The sequence below is a fragment of the Elgaria multicarinata genome, chromosome 11 (genome assembly GCF_023053635.1).
Source record: "Elgaria multicarinata webbii isolate HBS135686 ecotype San Diego chromosome 11, rElgMul1.1.pri, whole genome shotgun sequence".
NCBI classification, from domain to species: Eukaryota; Metazoa; Chordata; class Lepidosauria; order Squamata; family Anguidae; genus Elgaria; species Elgaria multicarinata.
In genome coordinates, this window is record NC_086181.1 from 34,348,198 (window position 1) to 34,362,070 (window position 13,873).

General features: G+C 45.2%; 2 protein-coding genes across 2 annotated transcripts in view; both read left to right on the top strand.

Moving 5' to 3' along the window:
* The window catches only part of LOC134405665 (uncharacterized), a 35,314-nt gene extending 28,562 nt beyond the window's left edge, over positions 1–6,752 (top strand). The window contains exon 16 of the mRNA XM_063136910.1: positions 6,470–6,752. Coding sequence (XP_062992980.1) covers positions 6,470–6,711 — 242 coding nt within the window. The 3' untranslated portion in view covers positions 6,712–6,752. The remainder of the gene's footprint in view (positions 1–6,469) is intronic.
* Positions 6,753–9,167: 2,415 nt separating this feature from the next.
* Positions 9,168–13,873, top strand: LOC134406438 (apoptosis-associated speck-like protein containing a CARD). Its single transcript, XM_063137866.1, has 2 exons — positions 9,168–9,509; positions 11,087–13,873. Exons 1-2 carry the CDS (start codon positions 9,230–9,232, stop codon positions 11,365–11,367), a joined length of 561 nt encoding a protein of 186 aa, XP_062993936.1. The 5' UTR covers positions 9,168–9,229; the 3' UTR covers positions 11,368–13,873.

The following is a 13,873-nucleotide window of genomic DNA, read 5'->3' on the forward strand; positions in this document are numbered from 1 at the left end:
CAGCAGTGCAGGTCCCTATTAAAAACCTTCCTGCCATATTTGGAACCAGTTAAAAATTCTGAATGCTTTTCACATGCTGCTGTGTTACACATTGCAGTAATCTAACCTGGGCACTACTAAGACTTGGATAATTGTGGCAAGATTATTTCTTTTCAGGAGATGCTGCAGATGTTGTGCCATCCAAAGTTGATAGAAGATACTCTGAGTCACAGAAGCCATTTGGGAAGTTCCAACAGCAATGCCAGGTCTAAAAGCACCCACATGCTATGACTCTGATCATCAAGGGAGCATATGACTCCATCCAGAAGAGGCTGAATACTATCACCATGGTCAACTACATGATAGACCTACAGCACCTTCGTCTTGCCTTGATTGAGGTTCAATTGATAGTCCAAATCCAGGGTACTGTCGTATTTCTCAGAGCGTTCGTACTTTCGATGGGAGGCAAATGACAAGGCTTGCTAAGTAATCCACAAAGCTTTTATTAAGCAATAAACGTCTCTTCTACCTGAGTAGAGTCTAACCTCTTGGAAACAACCCCCTAAGCAAAACTATGCAAACCAAGCAAGACAATTGTCCATTCAAGAAGAATAAGAAGCTACATCTCAAATGCCCATAACTTCAGAGCGCCTGGTGCAGTGGTAGGTTCTTGCATAACCTCTCCGACTTTCTCACACCTTCTTTTCACGCCGTGTGTTTCAGCTTCCAGCGGACCCTAGCATTAGTTAGTGTTTCAGAACATTCGCCCCCGGAAGACAACTCACTTCCCACTGAGTGTGTACGATTTGGCCTTGAGGAGATAAGCTCTGGAGAGGGCTGACTCCCAGCTGGGGAATCGCCCGTGAGAGCTTCCTCCCCAACTGGTACAGGCTGGCTGGTGTCTGGCATTGTGTCTTCTAGTTCTGAATCTGATTCTGATTGATTACCTGAAACACCTTCTCCCAAAACAGGGGCAGTAGGGTTAGGCATGACAGGTATCCACTGTCATAACTAGATTATGAAAAATAAAGCTTGCTGCCATCAGTATAGTAGTGGCTCCTCTCTCCAAATCTCCAAGGCAGCCTCACTCAACAGTTTCAGAATGACATGTGACTGAAATACCACTATTTTAAAAGTACACAATTATTTTGAAAATGAATGCGTGTACACTCTCACACATACATTTGTACATATGTGTAGACACCCTGTACTCAGTTGTGAGCTTTGTAGGATACTTGAGGAAGGGATAAACATATGCAGCCTATACACTTCCAGTCAGAATTCAAGGTGTTGTCAATGACATTTAAAGCCCTAAATGGCTTGGGACCTCAGCACACGAGGGAGTGCCGCTCCCTATATATGCCTGCCTGAGTTCTGTTGGAAGAGCCCTGCTCTGCGTCCCACAAACGCAAGGCACACATTATGGCAGGACATGAGAGAGGGCTTTCTCTGTGGTGGCACCTCGGTTGTGGAATATCCTCCCCTTAGAGGCCCGACAGGCGCAGACGCTGGCTTCATTTCGGTGCCAAGTTAAAAAGTGGCTTTTTATCAAAGCCTTTGAGGGTTAAATTCATCAAAGTTGCACATAGTTTTAATTGTTTTTATTGCTTTTAAATTTTCTACTGGTTCTAGCTTGTTAATGGTTTAATATATTTTTCGCTCTGTAAATTATGTATTGCTTTATACTGTTTGAATTGATTTTATCTGTACGCCGACCTCAGATCCCAATGATATAGTGCGGGATACAAATGTTTTAATAAATAAAATAAATAAATAAGAGATAACAGGAATGGTCAACTTCTTTAGCTTGGGGCCTGATCCTCCCAAGACCAGCTGCTTTGGGGAGTGCTGGGATTCCCTTGCCCACCATTTCAGTAGGGTGGACAAATGTCAGGATTTCCCCAGATTTGTCCAGGTTTTTGTTCTATCCTGGGTGCCAGGGGTGATCTTCTGTAATTTTCTATGATGTCCGGGAATGACACACCTTCCCTTTTAAGGCCACCATTAGCATAGTGGGGCAGGGGGAATGATGTGCTCCGGAGGTGTGTCATTCCCCACCACTGTTCTAACGGTGCATTAAAGGAGAAAGCGTTCATTTCCAGACATTATAAAAAAGGCCCTGATTGAAACAATGGGGAGCAGAAATGGGACCTCTAGAAAGTGTGTCATTCCCCCATCACACTAATAGCAGCTGCCATCAGCATGGTGGGGGGAATGACGCGCTTTCCGGAAGCTCTAGAAAGCATGCTCCCCCCCCCCACTGGGTGTCCTCTGTTTTGGTTTCCCAAATATGGTCACCCTAATTTCAGGGCTCTTCCCAATTCACATTGGCCAAGAAGGTTCCTGCTTCTCAGGCTCAAGAATCCTCCCTGTGTTAAATAGGAAGACGCAGGGGCATTCTCCAGTTTCACTCAGAGAAGTGGAAAGGAACCGTGACAGTGTCCCTGCCTTTGTCTATCTACCACTTCTCTCAGGCTTGCCTCTTAAGACAGCCAACAAAAGAGGGATAATAATGAATATAGCCAATGTCCTCATCACCTCTGTGAATAAGGTCAATGAAGTTGTGGGGAAATAAATGGTAGACAACATTCTTGGTGCTTTACAGTCCATTGGATATGCCAGTTTGAGCTTCTTCCCATTTTCTATATGAAGGAATCCCTCCTCCCATATGTACCTGCCCAGACCCTAAGGTCATCCTCAGGGGTCCTTCTCCGCGAGCCCCTGCCAAAGGAAGTGAGGCAGGTGGCTACCAGGAGGAGGGCCTTCTCTGCTGTGGCACCCCGGCTGTGGGATGAGCTCCCTAAGGAGGTTCACCTGGCACCTACACTATATTCTTTCAGACACCAGGTGAAGATCTTCTTATTCTCTCAACATTTTAACAGTCTATAAATTTAATTTTAACTTTGCTGTTTTAAATTTGTATTTTAAATTTGTATTCCTGCACTGCTGCTGATTTTATCCTGGTTGTGCTTTTACATTGTATTTTATATCATGTTTTTATACTGTTTGTTTTATACTTTGAATGGTTTTAATTATTGTGAACTGCCGAGGGAGCTGGATATCATGACATCTTATGGTAGCAAATTCTATGGTCTAACTGTAAGGCCACTTCTTAAAGTACAAACTTCTATAGTTATGCATAGCTCCTGTGCTTCTAGAAATGAAACTCTTGGTTTTGGATGGCCCTGTAATGATATTAAGCATTTGCTATTAGAGGGAACAAGTGGGTCCAGCAAAAAAACTATAGCAGTGTCCTCACATCCTGGCAAGAGGATCACTGCTATTCAGGGTTCCCACCAAGTAGCCACGTCCTCCTCCAGGTTATTAATAAACTACTAGTGGCTAAAATAAGGCACTCCATACCTGCATGTTTCTGGTTTCAGTCAACATCCCATGGTGATTAAGCATTTTCAGACCATGGTGGGTTGTTTCAAATATTGTTGGGTTTTTAAATCAAACTTCTGCAACTTTCAGTGTTCTCTCAAGCATGGTAAAATCTCACACTTCTTACTGAGTGGCCCTGTTTTGCCTACAAGCCTGCTGGAACACACTCTCTGAGTTCATGATTATAGTAACAATACCTATAAATGCTGATGCCCCAAATAGTGATCTCTGTAATTGTGTCTGTTTTTCTTTTATCTAGCTTTCATTGTACTGCCTTCTCTGTTTCTTGCACTTACATCACTGACTCTCTCTCTCTCTCTCTCTCTCTCTCCCTCCTAGTTCTTGCATCTTCTCCCTCTTCCTTAGGGGTAATATTAGAGATTAATTTAATGGCATTTTTAATTGCATGCTTGTGACTTCCTTTGCAAAAATCAGCCGTGGGGACTCCAATCTGGATTAGGAGCATGATGTGGGCAAAGAGGAGCCTAATCCTTTTCCCAGAGCCATTTTGCAACTGAATTTAAAACAAAAATGATTATGTCCCCTTCCCCACCGCAATTATTTGTAATACAAAAGAAGAAAACAAGTAATGGAAACAAGTAATTAATCCTTCTCCTCCTCAGGAATGGGAACAGCTTCTTTGCATGGTGTTGTGACACCAACGCCTCAGGCCTTCCAGTGTACAGAAGAGGATTCTGATGAGGAAAAGGCTCTGACTACTTCTTTTCCTTACATACTAAGTCCATTTCAAATAAAGGTTTCTCCAGCTGGGTAAACAAAACATTCAATGTGTTTAGTGGAGTTGACCAGAAGATGGCGGCAGAGCTCTTCCTGAGCTCGTTTTGTCAGTGAGTTAGTTTTGCCGGGCAGTAAGGAACGCCTTGGGTTGGGTTTGTCCTCTAGAGAGACACATTTGATGTGTATACTTTTTTTGACAGTGCTATGTACCACAGGACTAGTGACAGCTCTCTCAAAAAATTTCATCATTTAACTATTAGCAGTCGAGTTAGTAATACAAACAGAAAAATAATGAAAGTAAGTTTTTGTTAACTCAAATATACTAAACAATGCAGCTTACGGTGGAACAAAACATTTTGACCAGTTATTGTCAAGATCTCCCTGAATATTGTGGTTCAAAAAGATTCAACAATGGGGCATGTCCATTGCATGTGGAAGTAAGAAGCCTTGCCTGCGTATTCAGCACCCGGCTGAACTAGTGCCAGGTTTGTGAGACAAGAGGTTCAGCATGGGGAAAGTAATGTATAAAATAATGAATAATAATATTATCAATGCACCATTGCTTTTCTTTCTTTCTATACATCATCATTACCTCCTCACCATGGGATCACTGCCTCTCTCTTAGCTATAGCGGTTTCTTCCTTTGTCTCTCCCCACATTTCTTTTAATCTGTGCACAACAGCATGAGGTGAGACTGAAGAAGCAAGTATTTTCCTGATAAATGCAGGTTGCTTACCTGTAACTGTAGTTCTTCGAGTGACCATCTGTGCATTCACATATATGGGCTCTGCACTTGCGTGGAGCTCGTTTCGGAAACTTCTATAGCGGAGGCAAACGTTTTGGGCAGGAACCCCTCCCCCACCGTTCACTGACTCTGGATTCCCACCCTTCTCCTCAGTTCCTTGAGACCAAATTGCTGGCCTCTTAACTAGGAGAGAAACCACTTGGTATCAATGGCACATTGATATCGACACCAAAGTGGGGATGGTGGGTGGGTTGTGTGAATGCACAGATGACCACTCAAAGAAATGCAACCTGCATTTCTTCTTCGTGGTCTCTGTGCATCACACATATGGGCGATTAACAAGCTTACTCCCTGGTGGAGGGTAGGTGCAGATCAATGTGCCATCTCAAGATGGATGACAGAACTGCTTGCCCAAAATTACAGTTTGTCCTGGGTCAAACATCCAGACAGTAGTGTATAATGAAGTTAGAGGGCTTATACCGAGTAGCCGCTCTGCATAAGTCCAGGATCGACAGTCACCTGCCTTAGGCTGTCGACGCTGAGGCAGTGCGCACCAAATGAGGTGTTACAGGACGATTGATTTGTAAGCCTTCCAACTCAAAGGGAAGTTTAATAGCATTCACAATCCACATCACAAATGTTTGTGATAATAGTGATTGCCCTCATTTAAGGACAATGTAATAGGCAAATGATATTTTAGTCTTACAAAATTGGCCCAATGCAGCCTTGCAAAAACAAGAGCTTGCCTTACATCAGGTGAGTGTAATTCAACTTCCACCGGAGTAGAAGGAAATGGATAGAAGGTAGTAATTGAAAAAGAGGTTGAGGAACCTCTTCCGTGCGTGGCTGCATCAATCGGTTTGGAGAATCCATGGCTTCTAGAGCATTTCTCCTCAGAATCACCATTACACGATTAGCCCTCAGAAGGCTTGTCATGAATTTCATACAGTGGCGACAGGTCTCGATGATGCAAGCCTCTCCCAAACAGCTCAGAGAATATCTGTCTGTTGGGGGAACTTGCTGCCACACTCAACACATTTTCAGAAGAAAAAGGCCTTAACAACCATGTGAGCCCTTCCTGATACGATCCAAGATCGCTGGAGGGTAAAATAGCAAAAAATATTAACAATAATAAATTAAGACTTAACAAACACTGAAAACAAACTAAAAAGAACTAGAAACCTCAGCACTCTAAAGCTTTCTCCTCATGAGAAAGACAGAAGTTCCCAACGAGACATCCTTTCAGCAAGGCGGTCGAAAGAGAACTGAGGAGAAGGGCAGGAATCCAGTGGACAGTGGGGGAGGGGTTCCCACCCAAAATGTTTGCCTCAGCTATAGAAGTTTCCGGAACGCACTCCACGCAGGCGCAGAGCCCATATGAGTGATGCACAGAGACCACGAAGAAGAAGTTCCTTTCTGACTACACAGGAAGCAAAAGTTCAACGGGACCCTCTCCTATGTTAGAGAGTGAGAGCATTAATAGTTCCATTTCTTTGCATTTCCTCTTTTTACAAATATATATATTTTAAATTCTTTTCTATGTTTGTGTCACTTCATGGTTAGCAACCCCCTTTTTAAAAAGCGATGTGACTATTGAAATCAAATTTTATGTTCTCTCTTTAGGAGCCATTTCTCATCTGATTTCTGTTCCTCACTACCTCCTCTGGAAGGCCAACCATCCACAAACTTCCACGTCCACTGTGCTTTTTGCTCACAAGTCCTCTGCTTCAAGTTCCAAGTCATCCATGCTGCAACTGGTGGCTTCTGAAGTGCTCCCATGTTCAGTATCTTTGGAGTCTAAGGCCTTAGCTAGACCTAAGGTTTCTCCCGGATTGTCCCGGTGTCATCCCTGTTCATGTAAATGACACACAGGGGATCCAGGGAGCAGGCAGGGATGACCCCGGGACAATCCCAGGATAAACCTTAGGTCTAGCTAAGGCCTAAATCTTCAGCTTCAGGCAACAAGGATTTCCAGCCTTTTGGGGGACTAGACTTGCATTAATTCAGACTATTCAAGATTTGGGCAGTTCCAGTCAGCCCAATGGTTTTCACTTTCCTCAATATGAGCATGATGTTGCGATTCCAGCAGTGTTGTCTTCTTCACTGTAGCCTGGAGATAAACCACCCAGGAAGAGGTATAAGAATCAGAAGAGCTTAGAGTCCCCATCCATGCTTCACCGGTGCCTCCAGACTTTCACTGCACCTAGAACTCCTTTGCAGCTACAAGACTTGGATATCAGTTTACTGCAGCTTCCCCCAACCTAGCACACCCCAAATGTGGATGATGTCCCAAGAGATCACCTGTGCTGCAGAACTTTTAGACCTTGGATTTAATTACCTGTACCACTAGGTAATTTTAGACCTTGGATTTAAGGATCAGGGGAGGGGCATTTTAATCTCACTTAAATCATAGCACCATCATGACTTCAGGAATAAAAAGGAGTTTGCTTCACTTGCTTTGTTCTGCGGGATACTGAGGGAGAGGCAGCTGCAGGGCCTGGACTTTGGCCCGAAGACTTTGGCCTCAAGGGCCCACCACAGCTGCATCACTGGCCAGACTCCCCATTAGACTATTCAGTCCAGGGTCTAAAATTACCCAGTTGCACCAGTAGCTGTAAGTATTTGAGGCAGTAAGCCTGTGTGCACCAGTTGCTGGGGAACATGGGTGGGAGGGTGCTGTTGCACCATATTCTGCTCTGTTGGCCCCTGGCCGATGGCTGGTTGGCCACTGTGTGAACAGAGTGCTGGACTCGATGGACCCTTGGTCTGATCCAGCAGGGCTCTTCTTAGGGTGTGTGTGTGGAATCTTCTCCCGAGTCGTCCTGTGCCCTTGAGGGGAAAGACTGGATAAAAACATAATAATTCTACAATGAAACAATGCCTGGTGGTCATGCTCAAACACATCCCACGCAGTCTGACACAGGGAGCCCTGCTTTTGCAGGCTCCCTCCAGGAAAGTGAGCTGACAGTTGCTAACCACACATCCCGCCACTGCCCTTTGAGTCACCAAGTGCACCCTTTCCTGCTGTTGCATCTTGAGCAGGGCTGGCTGTAGGGGCAGGTGAGCTGGGCAGGCACCCAGGGTACCAAGCTAAGGGCAGGGGGAGCTGAGCTCAGTGGCTGTGTTTTCCAAATGTACTTTCTGCAGTGAAGTAGGGTGGCAAAAAGCAAGTATCTTTTCTTTCAAGGTCCTACAGGGTATTTGGGTGCTAACTACAAGAATGATCTTCCTTCAATTAGCTTTAAAGTGTTTTCTTTTTCAATCTCCAAATGGATGTCATTTGCACTAGGTAAAAATCAGTGGGACAGCTTTACTTTATGGTAATGTTACAGAACACTTAACACTTCAAATACTGTAAACACTGTAAGCACTAGATAAATAATAATCAAAGGTGTAAATTGTAATAGGTCAGCTGGGTACTTTTTTTTAGTTATAACTTCCCGTTATTATTTTCAATGATAAAAGTAATGTCTTTTCTAAATTAAAGAATGCTGACCAAAAGATAGGAATTGCTAGTGCTGCACGCGGCCACCGCTTAGGGTGTGGCTTTTCAAACTTTGGCTTGTGTAAGCCGTAGTGCAGTGGCTGAGAGAGCAAAGTTTCGAGCAATGTCACACCTGCACCAGGCCCCATAAATCCTCCGGGTGACCCTACAAAACTAGCAGCAGGGTGGAATCCAAAGGCACTTCCCAACCAGAGTGCTATTTATCCTAGGCCAGGTCCTGATCTTGCACAAAGTACCTGCACCAGTTGAACTTTCGCCTGCCACAGGGCAGTTAAAACCGCAGACCCCCTGCCGGAAAAGATGGCTGCTGGCTATCACAAGCTTTATCCTATCACACCCACAGAACCATGAAGAAAGTGACAATCTCACCCTCCCTTTATCATTACCGATCAGCGCGACCCTGCAGTATTTCCCAGCCAGCCTCTCTCCTGCGCTCCCGGCTGTTTCTCCCGTTTCTGCCAATTCCATCCCAGTCGCAGCAGCAGTGGGGGCTGGGGGCTCCGATGTCGGAAAGGCCGTGAATCCGCTCTGGGTTTCAGTCAGAACTCTAAAGGAGCTATCCAAGGCCCCTTTTGAGTTGTGACTGACACCCGGAGCGGATGCAACGCCCCTTGACATCGGAGCCACCAGCCTCCACGCTGCGGCAGGTCTCGCTCCCCCTGCCAAGCGCCTGCAGGGCGGGTCTTGCTGGCAGGTCCCCGCCTGCCTAAGCCCGCCTTGGGGCCGGCCGAAAAGGAAACCGCCAGAGAAGCAAAAGGCGGGGCAAGCGACCGGCAGTGTTTCTCAACCAGCCCGCCCTTTGAACCACCTCTCCCGCTTTGCGCCTTTGCTTCTGCTTTCTTTTTTTCTGGGCGAGGCTCCGGCGCTGAAGGGGCGCGATGGCGCAGAAGACCGCCCGCGACCGCCTGCTGGACGCCCTGGAGGACCTGGAGGACGACGAGCTCAGGAGGTTCAAGAGCAAACTCCGCGAGTTCCCCGTCGAGCAGGGCTACGACAACATCCCCAAGGGGCGGCTGCAGAAGGCGGACGCCCTGGACCTCAGCGATCTGCTGCTCAGCTTCTACACCGAGCGTTACGCCCTGCAGGTGACGGCCGCGGTGCTGGAAGCCGTCAACTGCAAGTGCCAGGCGGAGGCGCTCCTGAGAACCGGCAGGAAGGGTAAGGACAGGGGCGTCCCAGCGCCTGATCGCGATGATCGCATCCTTGGTGTGAGTAGGATGAAAACTTCCCTGTTCCCAACTGCTCTGGAATGGGGCGCGCGATCAAACCTTCTGGAGGTGGGACAGGTTGGATTTTTCTTTCTTTCTCTCTCCCCCCCCCCCCCCGTTTTTTTTAAACGGCGTTCAGGACCTTTTGAAACCTCTGTGACAGTTTTGGAAATATCTTCACTGGGGCAGAGGGGAGAGCTGGAGGGGGATTCTCAAAGAAGCAGATCCTCCACATCCGTTTTCGGGATTTAATGCCCTAATTCCAAGGTGGCAACCATACACTGAGTGTATGCGAAGTACTCAGTTTATCCCACAGAGCAATTTGCCCTTCGGTTGTGTTATTCAGTAAAGTGTTTTAAACTGCACAGGTAATGCACACGTGCACGCGCGCGCGCGTGCGCACACACACACACACACACACACACACTGAGCAATCTCCTCCAGACATAGGCTCCCCCTGGGACTAAAAGTTGCTATTGGCCCAACACACTTCAGCAATTGCTGGGCCTCCCAGAAAGGCCTCTGGCCATGGGGTTTAGCAGCAGCTGGTAACTTTAATTTCCTATTTTGTCCTGAATTGGTGCTATTGGTCCCACCGATCTTGGGAGGAAAATACACACACACCTAGCCACCTCAACTTTAAATAAAACCCCACTGGCCCAGCAAGAGTTCTTTGATTTTGCCCCCTTCATTTAATCCAATTTTCAAGGGGTATTTTTGCCATTCCCCCTTCCCCAAAAATATTGAAAAATGCTGTATGACCCAGTGCTACAACAGAAGCACTCCACACTCTTAACATTTTGTTGCAATTTCCACTTGTAACTGAACTACCTTCTGTTGCTGTAGCAATGTTTAAACATTTGAAGTACACAGAACTCTAAATCAGGCAAGAGACAGAAAGTAGCCACATTTCAGCTATATAAGGAACAAGACTTGTTACTTTGAGGCCCAAGGACTCTTAAAAACCTTGCAATTCTTCCTAATGAAGATTTAGGAGTAACCCGAAAACATGCATTTCTGCTATAAAATGGGTTTATATCAGCAATTAGATTTAGCTGTAACCTCACAAGAACTAACAGTCTGCAAGGGGTTATAAAACTGAAGTAAATTAATAGAGTAAATGGACTCTGAAAGACTAATCCATTCGTCCAATTCCAGAAATTGAAGGTCAGGAAGAGCTGGATGGAAGACAATTTCCTCTTTCTGTCACTGTCCTTTTAATAGCTTCACTGGCTCCCACACTTGGGATTAGTATTTATGCATCAACTGCAACATTTAACTTTCCAGAAGGCTACTACTGATAGGATTCTGGAGCATTGTCCCTGTCACTATCCCTGCTATTTGCATAGTGAATGTCGATGAAAGCCAGGTGTGCTCCATGGGAAAATGATGCTGTGACTTTTGATTTTCTGTGTGCTTATAGTTAAATACCTTTTAAAATCCGTAGTCTTCCACCACAGAACCACAGCTGACTGGTAACACTGCTGGTCTGGATGTATTCCTAGATTTCATTTCTTTCTTTGACAGGAATGCAGCCACCAGGCCCATCAGAGATACATTTCATTGAGCAACATCGAGAACAGCTAATCCAGAGAACGGCCACGGTGGAGGGTGTTCTAGACCTGCTGCACGGAACAATCCTGGATGAAGAGCAATACCAAAAGATCTCCTCAATGAGAACCAGCCAGGAAAAAATGCGGGAACTCTACAAGCTGGTGCCAAGCTGGAACCTCTACTGCAAGGATCAGCTGTTCGAGGCCCTGAAGGCCAAAAACAAGTTCCTCATTGACGACCTTCAAGGGAAATGAGGCGACCAAGGTGCAACACCGCTCCAGGGCACAGGAAATCAAACTGTGCATACCAGGGCTGCAGGAACGTTTTCATCCCGAAGGACAGTTTCCATTTTGGAGACGTTCTCTAGGGCTTCATTTCAATGGTGGGAGGGGACACAAGCAAAAAGGGGAGGGGCCAAAACACCAGCATATTGTAGCTTTAAGCTCTTACTGCCAGTAACTAAGCTTTAGGAAAGGCATTCCTTTCCTTTGTGAACCGCCCAGAGAGCTCCGGCTATTGGGCGGTATAGAAATGTAATAAATAAATAAATAAACATGGTGCAGGGGTGGGGGGACAGCACAAAGGCTGAGAAATTACCAAATGATTGGTAGATGGGAGTAAGGGGGTGGGGAGCACAGAAGGCCATATTTGACCCCTGAGCCTGAGGTTCTGCACCCCTGCTGTATACCATGACATTCCTAAAGATATCGTCTCCCAGACATCTATTTTGCTCCATGCAGAAATTCATGTAAAGATATTCTGTTTTGCACTATGGAGAAAGAAATGTAGGTGGCCACAGTGAGAAGAATACAGTGGGGGCAGAAGCACTTCAGTGCAAGATTTGTCATTTATAAAGTGCCTAAAGTTTACTAAGTGCCTCTAAATTGATTAAAAGCAAGACAGGCCCTGCCCACAAGCATGCATTCTGAAACACACAACATGAAAGGAAGAAGGGATGGGGAAGGAAGAGGAAAACAAATGCACTCAGGCACCGGTTCCTGAATTGACATAGTTCTTATTATACAGTTCTTATAATTATAAGCTTGAATAGAAACAGTTCCAAGAGGGGAGGAACCAAATGGCATCTTGTCTCAGCCAAGCTGATGGAGTGGGATCTATTGCTCCATTTCTTCCTCTGCTGCAACCATACAGTGTAGGCCCAAGGGGATGATCAACTTATCTGAAGAACAGCTACAGAGTAATGCAATATGGCGGTCTGCCTTTGCTTCTCTTTTCTAATATTCCCATAGTTGCCTTCCATTTAATCTCCTGACTGTCTTTCCATGTGCCCTCATCCAACTCTGTCCCAAAATGAAAAAGATATATGTTTTTCCCATTCTAATCAATGTGTAAGTCATCCTAGGCTTTGGAAAGCAATAGAAAGCAAGGCTTTTCTCTGGATCAAACCAGAGTGTGATGACAGTCTGAGAACTCCATCAGACCAGCAATTTATCATACACTCGTCATGCCTGGTGTGTGGTTTTGCAGTCCGATACTCACATGACATCTTCCATGTCCTGCACTCATTTTGCCTCTTCCTCTGCTTACATCTGTGTAATTTTTAGAGATAAAGAGATCAAAATAAGCACAGTGATAGCTCTTAAGTAGAGCTCTCAGCATGCCAAGTTTGAATTAAATCAAGGCCGGATCTACACTATTGCTTTAAAGCACTTTATAACAGTTATAAAGCGCTTTAACTGCTTTAAAGCACTATGAAACTGTTATAAAGCTCTTTAAAGCAATAGTGTAGATCCGGCCCAGTTCAACCCATGATTTTTTTTAAGGATATTTTAAATTCCCCCCTTAAACCTTTTTCCTGATAGTCCACCAGTGCAAAGGATCATTTCTCCTTTCCTTTGATCATGCGAAGCTGTGCATCTCCAAGTTTATAAACTACAGGTCTGCTGGTTCCCTTACTCAAGAGTAAATCCCATCGATTTCAACTGCATTTACATCCATCATACTAAAATCAGATGCATGCTTACCTTTGAGTAAACCCATTGAACAGACAGAGACTTACTTCTGAGTAAACAGAAGTAAGACCTCAGAAGTAAACATAGGGTTGCAGAGCACTCCTTTCCAGTTTGCTGTTTTAGACAAAAAAAAAGGCTTCTGAGTGACCGCACTATTAAAAGTCAGTTCTATATGTTTACTTTCTCTGTTCAATGGGGTTTACTCAAAGGTAAGCATGCATCTGATTTTAGTATGATGGATGTAAATGCAGTTGAAATCAATGGGGTTTACTCTTGACTATCTGAAAAGCAATAATTGATAGGGAAAGTGTCAGACAGGCTTGATTAAAAAACTACATTTTTTAATCAGCAGAGCTAGCTGGCATATACACAGTCAGATTATTTTGTACTAAGAAGAAGAAGAAGCACCAAGCATGACAGGAGCAGGCAGAGAGACCAACAGGGCCTGCTCCAGTTGGATCACACCCACACCCACAGGGCTTACTGACAGCAATGACCCTGTGGGGAAGAAGAAGGAGCTGTTGGCCTGCCCCTCCTTGGGAGATGACAAGGGGGAGCAGGGCCTTCCCACCAGCCTGAACAGTCTCCTTAATTTCCTTTTATTTTTTTCCCTCTTCCCTCCCCATCCCCTTTTCCTTGTGTGTCATGTCTTTTTTAGAATGTAAGCCTGAGGGCAGGGATTGTCTTCTTTACTGATCAATTGTAAGCCGCCCTGGGAGCCTTTTTGGCTGGGGAGTGGGATAAAAATACTATAAATAAATAAATAAAATCCTTTTCTACAATCAAA